This window comes from Thunnus thynnus, chromosome 23, assembly GCF_963924715.1.
Source record: "Thunnus thynnus chromosome 23, fThuThy2.1, whole genome shotgun sequence".
Lineage (NCBI taxonomy): Eukaryota > Metazoa > Chordata > Actinopteri > Scombriformes > Scombridae > Thunnus > Thunnus thynnus.
In genome coordinates this window covers 20,087,468-20,103,251 of record NC_089539.1, presented here as the reverse complement: position 1 = coordinate 20,103,251, position 15,784 = coordinate 20,087,468, and the positions used below count along the sequence as shown (strand labels likewise).

Sequence of the window (15,784 nt, the reverse complement as noted above, 5' to 3'; positions counted from 1 at the left end):
ATGTGTGTGTGTGTTGTTGTTGTTGTTGTTGCACACACACACACACACACACACACACACACACACACACACACACACACACACACACACACACAGGGCATTAGGCTACAGTTTGGTCTTGGTTTTTTGTTCCCCCGTTGAAAGACATGTTTTATTATTCTGCACTTTTCAAAGCGACAATAATCGACAGAACACACCGCGTCGACGCTACTGTAACCATATCGGGTGTATCAAATCATACACAAAGCCTCCTGCAAACTGCTTCTTAGGGCCCCTCCGCAGATTTGCGCCCCTCCGTTCCGCCTCTGCGCTGCTGATGATCTGCTCTAATCAAAGTGGAAAATTCGGCCCTCTGATGCACAATGGTGCCTCAAATGAGAGGCATTCAGACGCGTCTGTAATGTTAACAATAAAACTAGACTGCGTTTGAGTTGAAACGCCACCGAGCAGCTGATTTACATGCAGAGCTCTCAGATAAACTCCAGCAAACCAAAGTAAAATAAATAAATAAATCTGAATCCTCGAGGTGAGCTGTCTTTCAGCACCACAGTTCGGTCCAAAGCAGGGGAAACCCACATATATGTACACTGTACAAAACGAGACTTTATTTATTTTATTTCTTACTCTGACGGATTTCTTCTGCTAGACTACATTAATCCTTTCATTTTTTCCATTCCTATCGACTGGAAGCCTCTTAATATACAATAAATGTATCATCTGTTCTTCCACAGGCTACAGAAACGCCGTTTTCGCTGTTTAACAGACTCGATTTGAGAACACAACCAGTGATAATGTTATTTATAATAATGTCACCTGTTGAAATGAGAGTGAGAATGAGAGAAACATATTTTCTGAACTCATTTTCCATCACCGACAGCTCGTGGGATGTTAGTCCAGTGAAGCACAAGAGCAAAAAAGTTCATATACGTCGATTTTTACAGGACAATGTTGAGATGATTTGGCCAAAGTGATAATATATTCCCTGCGAGATCTCTAAATGCCCTCATAAATCTTTCTCAGTTATATTTATCTTATCTGTATAGGCTTAATGACGGACACTTTGATAAAAGTGGCGCTCTTTAAAAAAATGAACAGTCTGGTTTGGCATAAAACACTCAAGTTTACTGTTCATGACACGCGCTGACATTGTTGTTCACATCTTGTCCTCCGTGTTGGAAACTTTCCTCTGTGCTGTGCCGCACACCTAACTGACACCCGTGATAGATAGAAAGAAAGAAAAAAAACCCTCACCGCTGACTGTTTGTTTAGTGCTTCAAGTGGCACGCGTCCGGCGCGCGCAACGCACCGGCACCGGGGCAGGAGCCCTAGGTGAATCCACGCGACCGGAGGGCGTGGCCATCCCCCCATCCAAACGTATTGAAAAGCAGTGGCGTCTTTCCTCGAGGACTCAGTGCAGCTTTGAGGAGCGCGCGAGGCAGCAGCCCAGCGGACTGCCCCCACTGAAACAAGTGCGCGTCAAGCGGCCACACCACGTGAACGGCACGAGCGGGACGCACCGCCTCAAGACTTTGCGATTCTTTTAAAGTTTGTGTTTTTTTTTTTACTGTGAATGGACCACACAGCCAAGATGGAAATTAACATCAGCCAGCAGCAGCTGATGCCGCCCGCTTGTTTCTTTTCCACCGCAGCGGCGCAAAGCATCCAGTTGAGCCCGAGCGGCAGCAGCCAAGGCAGCGGGAAGTCTGTGTCCAAGCAGCCCAAGAGGCAACGCTCTTCATCGCCGGAGCTGCTGCGGTGCAAGCGGAGGCTGAATTTCGCGGGTTTTGGCTACACTCTGCCTCAGCAGCAGCCGCACGCAGTAGCCCGGAGGAATGAGAGAGAGCGCAACCGGGTGAAACTGGTCAACAACGGCTTCGCCACCCTCCGGGAGCACGTCCCCAACGGCGCCGCCAACAAGAAGATGAGCAAAGTGGAGACGCTGCGCTCAGCCGTGGAGTACATCCGCGCCCTACAGCAGCTACTAGACGAGCATGACGCGGTGAGCGCGGCGTTTCAGTCAGGCGTCTTGTCGCCCACCATGTCGCAGGGATACTCCGCTGACATGAACTCCATGGCAGGTTCACCGGTGTCGTCCTACTCCTCCGACGAGGGTTCCTACGACCCCCTCAGTCCAGAGGAGCAGGAACTGCTAGACTTCACCAACTGGTTCTGAGCATCTATATAAGGTAAGAACAGACTTAAAGATGTCCAAGTCACCATCAGACACTTTGACTTAAAAACATTCGTGATAAACATTTTGAACAGTGATTAACCCTCCTATTCTTCTTCTTCTTCTTCTTCTCGCAGAAATATGGATCAACTCAATTTACTGTTGTCGTGCGCTTGGGATGGTCCCGGAGGAGGCAAGGTGTCCTCAAGAACAAGATGCACTGACTACGCGTCCTTAAAGCCCGGTCCTCCCAGACAGACAGACAGACAGACAGACAGAAACGGCCTTAACGTCCTGAAAACTTGGGAAAATCAGGCCCGAGATCAGCGCCAAAGGATTACAGGAAGACGGGTCTCCTGACAGCGTGGGAATCCAAGCTTCTGTGCATTTGCCCATGATAAACAAAAAAAACCCTAAAGTGAACTCATGCTCCTCAGCAGCACATTAAAAACATTATTTAATACGTTGCTCTTCAACTATGCTAAATCCAATCACAGAACACCAACCCTTTGGTAAACCTCTCAGACGTTTAATTCAGAAAATGCTTCCAAGTCGCGGATTTATTCTATGAAATTCTATATCAAACGCTTTTTTTGAAATATATTAAAATATTTTTGTATGTAAGAGATTTATAGATGTTTTGTACACATCCTTTTGTATATATTTTGTCTATATATTGCGAAGTTGCTTCTATACCTCCTGCCTATGTAGACGTGTAGTCTATTATTCTCTGGCTCTTCTGTTCATGAGGTTTCCAGAAGGAGTTTGACACTCCGACGTTTTATTCTAGCACCAATGTGTCTTATTTAATAGCAAAACCATGTTATTGCATTATGTCATGAAGTTCACAATGATCAAAAGTTATGCAGCTATTGTCCAAACAGAGCGCAATGGCCATGCATTGTCTCTTTATACTGCCAGCTCTATATTGTCTTCACATAAACAGATGTTGGAAAAAGAAGTCTTATAACCATATTTTCTACACTCTAGTCCAAGAATAAAATGATTTGCTACTGAATTATTTTCATGTCTTATTTTTTGGGGGGTGTAATGAAAGGAGGGAGAGACACTTTTGGTTACAGCTTTCAAAATGTGGTCAGTAAGAAGCTGAGGGAAAGGGAAAGGGAAAGGGAGGGGGAATGATGAAGCTATATGATGAGATACACACTGCACTATGGGGATTTTAAAAAATGCCATAATTTGATCATGAACAGCGAAAACTGACTTTTACGCACAATTACGCACATTTTACGCACGATATATTTTCTTACTCGTCTTTCGAAATTCAAGACACAGTGACTCCTTACAGCCTGCAGTGACCGGTCACTCTGCTAAGCCCCAATGTCCAACTCAGTCTTCTCTCTTTTGTAATACTGCACAGTATCTACTCAAGAAAAGACCGTTTTTGCGCAAGCGCAAAAAGTAAGTCTGGTGGCACCAGTGCGTGAAATTTAAGCCTTCTCTGTTTAGTTCTACCTCCCCGTAAGAGGTTATAAAATTATAATCTGGTACTACATAAGCAAAGGAACACGCAAATAAGTGTTTCTCTCTCTCTTAAGAAAACGATCTTAAATGAAAAAAAACAGCAGCAGAAATTATGATTAATTAGAAATTTCTGTCAAGTTAAAACGCCTCATCCTCTCACTCTGAACTAAGAGTGAATGGGTGCATAAAAAGCAAACCGGGTATACATGGAATTACTATCTGTTATGTCCAAACGGACAAACAGGCTCAAAGTTATAAAAAGCACGAGATTTGCACTTTGAAAGAATAAATAATGATAACATTTCTTATGATGAAAAGTCTTTATGTTCACCAAGAGTCTCTTTTAAATGAGCAGTTGGAGGGAAAGGTCACATCACCAATAGATTTTTGAAGCGGGGCTTGTGTTTCTGCAAAACTAAGTTTGACAGGTAGGGCGGAGGGTGCAGCCGGACGCGTGTCTGGTTTAATGAGTGAGTGGGGTTTGTATGGTGGTCGAGTGGAGACACAGAGCTGAATTGGCTGATGGCGTGTGCCTCCTGACAGCAGCATGCCGCTGAACACACAACAATCACCACCTGGGAGGAAAAAAAAAAAAAAAATCCAGTTCGTGTGTGGCTGAAGATGAGACCGTTTGGCTCGTTTTGTTCTCAAATTCTTTTTTTTTTCTTCTTGCAATTATTGTAACTCCGAGGAATCAAATCAAATTTATAAAATAAAAATATTTGACTCAGATTCTTAGAATTAAAAAAAAAGATTTACAGAGAGAAACAAATTGTAAAGCTTGTGGTGTGTTCAGGGTTCATTGTGTAAGATGCGCGTGCGTGACATCAGTTATACTCAAAGGGAGGGTTCACGGACCACCAGGGGGCCCTGAGCGGGGGCTTGAGGGTCCCATTAAACATGAACAGAGCTGCAACACCATCATTACTCACTGGAAGATAAACAATAGTAAAGACATGCGCACTAGTAAGAATTACTATTTAACTAAGAGTTTTATTTTTATCATTATTCTCTGCTTATGTGCAGATCAGTATGCTTAGGAAATAAAACAAAGTCAACCCATTTATTAAAGACACAACCCTCCATCCAGATATAAACATAAGGGATGTTCCACCTCCAAAATACAGGATTGAAACCTGCTATCACTCCCAAACTGATTGACAGGCTTTTTCATTCACAAATCTAATTTTCAGTGTTTTCTGGAGGAATTAAAGTTTTATTCACAATATGAATATATGTAAAACAGCATTGAAGTTGGCCTACACTTTCAAATATGATAAACTGACAAAAAATGTTGCTTTTCTAGAACTATAAATAGTCTAATTTGATAGCAAATTCTTCAGTTATACAGTATCTTAAATATATATGAAAGAAAATTACTGATTGGTCTTTTAACGTGACACCCTGCATATTTTATTTATCTGGTTCATTTAGACAAAAACAATGCAAAACAAACATCTCATATAGAATAAGAGTCTACAAATCAAAAATATAATAGACACATTGAAATACACATAAGAAAGAACAATGTAACCAAACATACTTTCAACCTCCACAGTACAGACAACACGAGGTAATGTTGTTTTCGCTTCAAGATGCATTTACTGCAACCTGCAGAAAACATTTAGTTCTTTTGTCGAACTGAGTACAAGATTCTTACATAGTCGACACACTTTGAACAGGAAATCACTGTCTGAACAGACGCTGATGATAGATTGTTGAGACATTTCAGTTGGGGTTTCTTCTTATTTGCAAACAGCTATTTAGGGTTACATTTTTTTATCTCTTTGGTTGCAGAGGCCAGAGAGCACTTTTTTTTTGCTCTTAAGACTCCACAGAGAACTCTTGGGATAACGTTCAAGACATTAGAGACGAATATATTCTCAGAGCTGCTGTTGTTATTTTAAAACAGTGATAAAACCATCTGGCACAGGATGCACAGGTAGAGATAATTTCCCAACAGCTTAGCAAGAGAATTACCTTGTTAAGGTTCTCAGTCTGTTTTAACCACATGGTGGTAACAGTCTTAAAAAGGTCACAGTAAGGAGGGCACTGCAGCTGAGAGAGGAGAAGGTGAAAAACAGGGAACGACATGTAAGAGGGACATTTTATTTAACATCAAAGCAAGGTTTAAGTCTGTTTCTAATAGTTTTTAATTCAATAGTAGAATTGCATAATGCTGTAATTTTAAAAGAAACTTTACATAACATTTTTTTCTTTTCGTTCTGGGCTGTAAATGATGGCATATGCTGCTTACAGAACGTCCCTGATCTAACAGTCCTGGTTTGCTGCCTGTCAGAGCCCATTATGTTTTCCTCCGTGGCGGTCTGTCAAGCGTGCACACACCGCAGGAGAGCACGGCCATATCTAATTGGCAAAGCTGAGGCAAAACAATGGCTCGAACTATATTAGTTGAATATCTTATTGAACATCATTCGTCAGTGTTGATTAAGTCGGATAGAACTGGACAACAGTCTATCTCTGTGGCTATGTTTGCTCAAATATTTTTTTTTTTTACTTCTGGACTATAAGCAGTTGTTGCATCAGCAAATTTACATGAACCCCGCCAACCAGCCCCCCCCTCTCCACCCCCAGAGCAGTGTGTCAGATCAATTTTGTAAAGAAGGTTGAGAGTTTTCATCCAGTGCTCACTGATACAATAGTTGTGTGGTGGGTTTGCAGTGTTGCTCAGTGAGCAGTTGTTGTAGTGGAAGAGTTCAGGGCAGTTCAGGACCATAGACAGCACTTCACAGCTCTGTCAAATGGTCCATGTGCTCAACAGCAACAAAAAAAAACTCCCCATCAACTTAATATTGCCTCTCCTTGTAGGGTTTTCTATACACATCTGTCATTAATCTATCATGATCTTTAATGATCAAACTATTACCAATGTGTGGAGGGAAGGTAAAGCGTTCTATATGCACTGTTGTTCAAAGAGGCGCACAAATACGTTGGCAAAATAGTCACTTTTATCTGCAGGTAGACGCCATCTTAATGCATGAAATAAATCTTTGTTGAGACCAATTTTACAATCAACACTTGGTGATGTATTAGAATGCAAATCCTGTAGAAAAAAAGTCAATTCTGCACATGTTATGTTGATGTAAAGTGACTCAGTGTTGAAGGTTCATTACCAAGTATTTCAATAGATTTTAAGATTTTAATCAAATCAGAAGTATTCTTCAAAAGCAAAGGAAGAGACATAACTTGAGGTTTTAAGAAGAAGTTGACAAAGACAGAGAATTAACAGCATTGTTATGTGTTTTAGTCTGTGTATATTATGTCAGTGGTGATAAGATGATCTACCTTCATGAAATCAGGTTCTTTTTAGCAATTTCAACACTATATGAAATATGTCCATTGCAAAGACACTTGCTGAATCTGATCTTAATTTTTTATAGAGGGTAGTATCATTAGGGTGCAGATTAACTTCTGTCATAATAGGAAAAGTTCATTACAACTGTTGCTCCACCTTTGTTAAAGTCATTTTAAATTTCTAATAGAGCTTGCCTCCGATCGTTTTATTCATGTCTTTTATTAAAAGCATGTAAAATAACAAAGTGCAATTTACTTCAAAAGCTTCTTGCGTTTGAGATGCAAGAGACTGATTTCTTTTGCTTTGGAACAATAGTTATAACTGAATGCTTCACATCATCTTTTCCTTCCACAGATTGGTCTCTGGTGTCGATGTACAGCTTTGTTTCACTTTCAATTATGACTTCTCCAGAATCAGCTTGCTTGATATTCTGATCATTAAAGATCATGATGGGATAATGACTTCCCTTTTAAGGTGGAAATGATTTCAGTATCTTTGATTCAAACCTTCTCTGTTAGTCAGGTATTACCTTTGTACACAAGACTTCATCTCTGATAATGGCAGTTCAGTTCAGTGCGGTGGCTGAGGTCAGAGGTTGCTGGAGTCATCTAGAGGGTTGGAGATGACCGACTTGTGAATGAGCATGAAGAGGGGCAGGTAGGCCAGGAAATCCAGCAGGTCGAGGGGGGGAATGTGCTGGAGCTCCAGTCTGATGGCCGCCTCCTGCTCCAGATGGATTCCCCCGGCCTTCAGCTCCAAAAGCAGCTGCTCGGCACTGATGAAGCCCTGCTGAGTGCCGACCTCCCCTCTCTGCTCCTCCAGGAGGAACAGGAATAGTTGCTGCAGGAGTCATAATAATAATAATTATACACATAAATAAGGTTTGAAACAAGGAAAACTGGCTCTGGACTTGTTGTCTGCAGAGTTGTGAATGTGTGGGTGCACGTGTGAGTGTGTTATTGTGTGTGTGTGCTCTTCGGGGTAGCCTCAGATTACCTCAGCCTGTTTCTAGTCTTGTTTGAGTGCACCTGTTTGCACAGTTAATGCAGTCTAGGTAATAATTGCTGTGGGTTTTGGAGGAGGGGTGTGGGAGGTGGTGGTGGTGGGGGGAATAATCCTTCTGGCAATTAGCCCATTTCCCCCTCCAACCTCTCCAGTTAACAACCCTATCCCTAACAGCTCTATAATTACAAAGCCTCCCCTACCTGGCCAAGGGCTCAGTTTCCACACCCATGACCACAGGCTTTCATGTTCCTTCTGCCTTTCAGTTGCTCACTACTTCCTTGTATGAATGAGGGCCGGGCCGGCTTGTGAGCGGCCAGCTGCTAGGCTAGTCCCGGTCCATCTGAGATGAGCCGTGTGTCTCAGGCTGATTACAGGGCTGGGCGGAGTGGACGGCATGTTCACTGCTGGGCACTTTAATGAGATTAAGGCTGTGCTAATCTATGAAAAGGGAAAAGCACCCCTCTCTTTCTCTCTCTGGCTTGCTTCCCTCATTTCTATGCATGAGGGCTGAGTGGCTTTCATAAAAAAAAAAGCTAGCTTTACAAAGCATGCTTTGGAATTGCTCTTCAAAGTGTTTACCAGTATTTATTTCATTATAATTATACCCGCAGAGCCATGAAAGAGAGACGGAGGTGGTGTTTGTGGCGTGAATGTGGCTAATGTGGGAGTTAATCTGATGTTGCATGGAGGTAATCAAGTGTACCTTGTGCAAACAAATCTGAGAGTATGAAAATGTGGTGGCGAGGTCTTCCCTGCACATCAGCACGCCAGAAACATTGACAACAAATACAAGCCAAACCATGACTTTACCTTCGCTTTAAAGAGCCTCACTTCAAGAGAACGGAAGTCCATGTTGTTGATAAGTGATCTCATAAAATCACTGTAAGAAAAAAAACAAAACAACCATCAAAATAATACCATTAACTATTAAAAGTTGTCTATACAAAGAGCATATAAGAAGTTTTTTTAAAAAGCATTTTGTGACACACAATCAAAAAACAGTTTATTTGTCATATCAATGTAAAATGTGTCCAAAATAAGATGATCCAGAGGTCGGCCTCAGATGACAGCCTAAGGTCAGTCTGGTTGCCATGGCGGGTGATTTTTGGCGGGTTCGTCCCATGCGATGTTGTGTTTGGAGAGACGTGATGGTAAAGTGTTCTGAGCCCATTGTGGTTGCTCACAGTGGCCTAGCTGCCAAACAATGCGTGGGCACACGGGGACATCCCGCCACAGTAACGGATAAAACTGCTGTGGTTTTGGGACGGTGGGTGTAGGGGGGGTGGGGGTGGGGGGAGCTGGAGCAGGGTGAGCGGGGTTCGTGTGGAGGTTTGAGGAGGGGAATAAGCGACCGGGGCACACTCTGGTGCAATGTGACCACTCGCAGACCGATAAAATCTAGGTCCACTCGGATAATTAGAGGGAGACACAACCGATTGTGTTGGGACAGACCTCTCCTGTCCAGCGTGTGGCACAGCGACGGTCGTCCCTTCTCTAATGAGCGCCCGGTGTTAATGAGCCCCTCCTCATCATGCGCTCAATGGCCTGTTAGAGCGAAGAATGGCCAAGCGCTAGGCCATCGAGTGCAATGCACGCCTGAGTGCTCCCTGTGCCGTGATTGGCCCTTGTCCTCCAACCATGGTGCAGGCAGGGGCTTGATGGGGATGAAGCGAGACAGGGCAGCTAATGATCATTAATTGCACTTGGTTTGCAGTAAAAGAGTCCAAATGCTGGTGTGCTAAGGACACTGGCGTGATAATGGCTAGCGTAAACTAGGGGCTAGGGGACCGGTGATGGACTGCAGGGAGGATAATAGCAGCCTAACCCATTTTCTTTTGTCGGCCCTCCTCTGGCACCCCGCTGAGGCCAACACAGCAGCCTTCTCGCTTACGTAATGCCAAAAAATTTGGCGGTCTCCTCGTTGGGGAGGTGCGCGGGGGGTGCTGGGTTGCAAACATATTCTGACCTAGTTTGATTTGACAGAATTGAGAGTTGTTTTGGGATATTTTAGAGCGGGCTGCAGTGACGCTGTGCTATAAAGGGAAACTCTCTGGAGGAGGAGGCACATGTATTGTTTGACAGTTAATGTGGCGGGGAATGAGTCTAGGTTGTGCTATTTCATGTTTTCCCTGACATACTGAATTAGCGCTCCTTCGCTCACTGACTCATTTAGTCTGGTGTATTTCCAGGAACGAGGAGACTTACTGTAACTCTCAGCGCACGCATGCATGCTCACAAACCCAGAGGGACCACAGTGGTGATGAGCACGACCGGTGCGGCTCCACTGATGCTGTTTGGGAATCCTGTGTGGCAATGTGCTTCTTGGCAGATCATGTGACTTGCCCTGAGGGAATGCGGCGCTGTGTGAGGTGGACTTGTCAGGGAGCACAATGCTACACAGGGACAGATGGGCTGAGTCAAGGGCCAAAACAGCATGGCACAGAGGGTGAGAGGGAGGCAACAAGAGAGTCGGGGGAGATGAGAGAGATGACGGGGACGGACAGTTAAAGTTGAAAAGAAGAGAGAGGAGTGTGAGCGGGGGGAAGGGTGCAATTAGTGTGAAGTAAAACTGGAAGAAAAAGATATATATATATATATATATAAATGTGGGATACACCTTCTCAGATTTCAAAGCCTTACATGATCAGAAAGGCTGATTGTGTAACTACTGTTGCAGCTCATTTCTAAGCTAGGATTAGAGACAACAGGATTAACTGAAACAGGTAAGAGGATCAATTTAGTTCAGTTGGGATGAGATGACAGAAGGATGCTATTGTTTTCCCCTTGTTTAGGTGGTGGTATTATGAATGCTGATCTTCTCTCTTCGTATTTAAATTGCAAGAAGGAGTTTTGTGAAAAGAGGTTTAATATGGACATTCATTATCATTACTATAATTGCCTCTATACAGAGCAGACACCCTGGTCTTTCTGTGCCAGTGAGTCAGTCAGTCTACAGGCCTCCTCTAATACAGAACACAAAGGGCTGGCCGTAAATCAGAGGACCCATGACCCTGGCCCTGTCCTCGCTGAGAGGGAGCTCTCACTCTGGGGTGAGGGCTTTGGGAGCAGGCCTTGACCCTCAGGGACCTCCGGAGTAGGCTTGGCTCCACACACTCCTGTCTGTAGGAAGCTATAAACCCCAGGGCAGGAGCAAAAAAAAAAAAAAGCGCTGTGTGTGGGAATCTGCAGCATATGGGGCATAATGTAGTGACACAAGGACGCTGAGGCCAATTGAATCAGAGTGATGGTTTTCTGTCTGCACAGGGTTCAAGCCATGTTTTAGCTCCATAAAAAAAATCTATAAAATGTCAGAAAACAGTGAAAAATGCCAATCTCAAGGTCCAGGATCTTCACTGCAAAAACCTTGTTCTTACAAAGTCCGTTTTGTATAATATTTGAGTCCTTTAAGCATTAATATCCACTATTTTCTAAAAGCAAGTCATGATTTTAGTGCAGAAACCTGCTTTATTCATTTATGTTTGAAGATAAAGACAGTTATCTCTAGATTTCTATTGGGTTGAAATATTCTTATTGCACTGAAAAATTAGGTTTTAAGAGGCAATAATGGACAGAAATGGCTTCATAGGAGAGATTTCTTATGGTGTTCTACCCTCAAACATCATATAAAGTGTGACGAGAAGAAGATCAAAGAGAACCCCACACACGTCGACAAAATCGCTGGAACAGACTTGCGTATACACTCTTATTCTTATTTATGGCAGGTCAGTGACTCCTCTTCCGGCTTCATTGAGAAGTGCGGAGTGTGTCTGTTGTCGGTCACTTACTCCATGGTGGCTATTTTCTGTGCCAGGCTAGCAATCACAGCAAAGAGCCTCAAGTCCACGAGCCCATCTCTCACCCTGAAGTCCACCATCTCCAGGATCTGACAAAAGATTCGACAATCAAACCTTTTAATGTAACAGTGTGTGTGTGTGTTTGAATGAGTATATGCATGTGTATATATATAAAGCAAAGGCAAACCCTGTAGACGTAAATCTCTTCTTCGTCAGACAGCAGCTCAGGTGGGATGATGTTTTTAATAGCAAGTAGAACCTGAAGGCAGGAGATGTAGCCATCGCCATCACTGTCCTCCTGCAAATAAAGACCATCATCATCATCTAGAGCTGAAACGATGAATCAATGAATCCAGTTATTTAATTATTTCTGAAGCAAAATGTGAATAAATGTTAATATTTGCTGGTTTAATATTTGCTTAGTCTATGATTGTTAATTGAATAACTTTGGGTTTTGGTTTACTGGTTGGACAAAACAAGTCATTTAATTGCGGCAACAGTTCTTAGAAATTATGATGGACTTTCCTTTAAAGGGGACATACAGTATCATGCACATTTCCAGGTATACATCTATATTCTGGGCCTCTACTGGAACATCACTGCATGATTTACAGTTAAAAGAAACTCCTTATTTATCTTATACTGGCCCTTTATGCAGCCCCTCAGTTCAGCCTCTGTCTGAAACAGGTCATTTTAGCTCCTGTCTCTTTAAGACCCCACTCTGTTCTGATTGGTCAGCTTCAGGAAGCTCCGGAGGCTACGTAAATAAACAATAGCAGTATAGGATTTCACTTCTTTTCTTTGTTCTTTACTCAAAATAGAAACTTCTCAAGTACATCCGTACATGTTCGAGCCCAAACAACATGAACAGTCTTAGCAACAAACTTAGCAACAAAGGCTACAGAACAGACGGCCATATGTGGGCATACGCGACCGATCTGATGTCATCACGAGGAGGAAGTAGAGGTAACTTTGCAAACAAAGCATTCAGGGTCGGCTGAAGTCCTGGCTTATGACTTGCAGGGAGCATTTTTGCATACGTTAACCTCAAGGTTTGCAACTTTGACCATGTTTAACATCCAACATCATAACAGCATATATATAACAGAAAATCACAAAAACCTTGACATGCCCCCTTTAATACTTTCTGACAATTTGTAGACCAAATGATGAATCACTGATGATGATAATCACCCTGTAGTCATTATTTTTATAGGGAGTGCAACATATTAGAGTGAGTGAGAGTGAACATCCAAAGCACAGGGAACATACAGTATAAAGGTTCAAAATCCCTTTTCACTTACTGCTTCAAAAGCTCTTTTGTACTCAGCCAGCTTCTCCTGACTGAAAATGCAATACTTTGCCAAGAAGTCGACTGCAAAGAGAAGAGAAAAAGACAAACGTTCAGAGTTTGCAGAATCCATATATGCACTATATACTTTCTGACGGCACACAAACAACCCTTTGACAACGTGTTTCTTCCATGTATCAAATGTTACACCACATAAAACAGTGATTTCTAGCTCGAGCAACAATCTCAGGCTGCTGTGCGTGTGTGTGTAGAGTGGATTAGAGCAATATTTCTCCCCTCTGGTAGCACTGGGGTCAGGGAGAGGGGACAATACAGGGTGAGCGGTTCACAGGGCGTCCAATTGGCTGTGATCTGGGGGTGGAGGGGGTGGGGGTGGTGGTGAGAGTGGCACTTAGCTGCTGTGCCTTTTTATGAAGACAGAAAGCGAGATGAATAGATGTCGGAGAAGTATAGTGGTCAAGGCCTTGAAATAAACCACATTATTCTGCTTTTTTCGAGACAAAGATTTACTGTCAGTGAATATTTTGTGGCAAATGAAAACAGCATGAATGGACTGTGAACAGTGACTGGAAATACACTCGGATTGGTCAAAATGATAAAAAAATCAACCTGACATCTAACAACACCTTTCCTAAACTAGACTTTTGCATTGATTATGTACAAGACCTTGAAATAAGTGACTCATAATCCTCAAACACACTTGTCAAAAGCCTCAAAGTTTTACTCGTGTTGATGATAAAAACAGTAGCTTGTTTCTTCAACTTGTGATCATCAATGCAAAAGTCTCAAATATAAAAATGATGATTACATGAAAGGCACAAACTGAGGCTAACCACACCCATGAATATTTCAGTAGCTAAATTTGGGAGTGAGAGAGACTTGGGGGAAAAAAAAGGGGGTAGAAAATGGGGGCTTTTAAGCTGCTGCCACTTCAATTTAGGAGATGAGAATGAGTCTACTGAATAATGGATCTATTCATTGGTTTGGAGAAGAAAGAGAAGCAACAGAGTTGATATCAGTCTGGACTTAAACCCCTGGACCTCTGGGGTTTCTCCGCAATAGCAGGGGGCTGTTTGAATCTGCCATTTATCAGCTTAGGCCTAATCAAAACCAGGCCTTCCGTGGCCTTGTTCTTTCACATGCAAAATGTTACATTCGCATGTAGTCAACTTGACTTGTTAAAGCTTGATTGATCAAAAAACCTGCAGGGTCGGCTTCGCGCATCTGTTTGCAAATATCTGTGATGAGAAGAAGGCTGCAGCGCCGGGATCTAGAGGCACACATGCAGCCGCTGCTCAGCCTGCATGGGATTTAAAAGTCCTCTCTCTTCAAAAGACACATACACACACACACATGCATTCACACAGTGGCTGGATCAGTGCACTGATCAATCTGCTAAAGTGAGATGGCAGCTTGTGCGACAGAGTGAATGGATCCACTTTCTCTCTTTTAGAGCGAGGCTGGCCAAGGTTCACTGGCCATCTGGAACAGAGAGTCCAGCAACACAAATATGATAAATATTTAAAAATGACCCATGCTGGTTTATTTTACTCTATACTGACTGACCAGAACCATGCAGGTGGGTCATCTTTCCTCAGAGGTGGAAAGAAACTAAATACATTTACTCAAGTACTGCACTTTATCTGTACAATTTGGAGGTACTTGTACTTTTCTTGCACATTCTGTACATCTACTTCACTACATTTCATTTACTACTCTACATTTGACTCATTTTAAAGCCAAACCATGTGATTTTACATGATAAATTCATGATAACATATCACATAACTTTATGATAAACAAGGAAAATGCTTTGTGACTTCGTGCCAACAACCACTAGTTTGATGGAGCACCACATGGATGAACTAAAACTTTAAAATGTTGCTTAGATGTAAAGCATCGCCAATGTAAAACGCTCTAAAATGGTCCATTTTGCATAATAAGTACTTCCAACTTGTGATACTTCTTTATTTTGCCAACACATCTGTATTTTTATTCTCTTTTACTTTCACTGGATCATTTTTACAGTATTAAATTGTTACTTTTAAGAAATTCAATACTTCTTTCCCCTCCTGCTACAGTTTTTAATATGCCAAGCCACTTTTTGGTGAAACCTGATTTCAGTTATAAGAATTGATTTTCCAAATTGTTCCCCCTTGATTGTCTGCCTCTCAGCAAAATGAGTGATTATGATGAACTAGACAGAGCACAAACCATCTTGCTTTGCAATAAATAGATAACCGGAGGAATATTTTTGATGAGTTAAACACAAGGAGAGCAGTGGGAGGCCACTGGGACATGATCAGGAGCTTCATGGAGCTGCATCATGTAACTTAGTCATCATGCTGTTCTGTTTGTTCACACATTTCCATCCATTCATCATCTATTCATCCACTAACTACTGCTTATCCTGCGACAAAATAACAATATGCTGCTTCCAGGTACCAGAACTACAAGTTAAGCAAGCATATGTTGTGTTTTGTTCATACTTAAGTTACAAAAGTTAGTTAAAAAGTTTCAAATATACATATTTCTACTATATATATGCAATCTCCGAACCCATCGGCTATCTCTCTGATGACAATTTAGCCTCTGTGGGCAACAGCCAATATTTTGGGGCTTCCAGTGTAGCCAGCGGATATCCAGATAACAGATAATGGATTTCTGGGCCAAGACTTCCTCTTTCATGCGCCGCTCTACAG

The 15,784-nt window shown here is 42.5% G+C and overlaps 2 protein-coding genes across 3 annotated transcripts in view; one reads left to right on the top strand and one right to left on the bottom strand.

The window, feature by feature from the left end:
* The first annotated feature begins 920 nt into the window (after nucleotides 1–920).
* On the top strand, nucleotides 921–3,188 carry ascl1a (achaete-scute family bHLH transcription factor 1a). Its single transcript, XM_067581518.1, has 2 exons — nucleotides 921–2,186; nucleotides 2,308–3,188. Exon 1 carries the CDS (start codon nucleotides 1,571–1,573, stop codon nucleotides 2,171–2,173), a length of 603 nt encoding a protein of 200 aa, XP_067437619.1. The 5' UTR covers nucleotides 921–1,570; the 3' UTR covers nucleotides 2,174–2,186; nucleotides 2,308–3,188.
* A 1,410-nt stretch (nucleotides 3,189–4,598) lies between these two features.
* The window catches only part of LOC137175976 (uncharacterized), a 59,600-nt gene continuing 48,414 nt past the window's right edge, over nucleotides 4,599–15,784 (bottom strand). For both annotated transcript variants that reach the window (XM_067581923.1, XM_067581924.1), the window contains exons 11-15: nucleotides 13,075–13,145; nucleotides 11,958–12,068; nucleotides 11,762–11,859; nucleotides 8,787–8,856; nucleotides 4,599–7,811 (exon numbers count right to left, since the gene is read on the bottom strand). In XM_067581923.1, coding sequence (XP_067438024.1) covers nucleotides 7,560–7,811; nucleotides 8,787–8,856; nucleotides 11,762–11,859; nucleotides 11,958–12,068; nucleotides 13,075–13,145 — 602 coding nt within the window. In that variant the 3' untranslated portion in view covers nucleotides 4,599–7,559. The remainder of the gene's footprint in view (nucleotides 7,812–8,786; nucleotides 8,857–11,761; nucleotides 11,860–11,957; nucleotides 12,069–13,074; nucleotides 13,146–15,784) is intronic.

Bases quoted from the DNA above. Each gene is read 5' to 3' on its own strand.
- ascl1a (XM_067581518.1), top strand. From the start codon at position 1,571: ATGGACCACACAGCCAAGATGGAAATTAACATCAGCCAGCAGCAGCTG.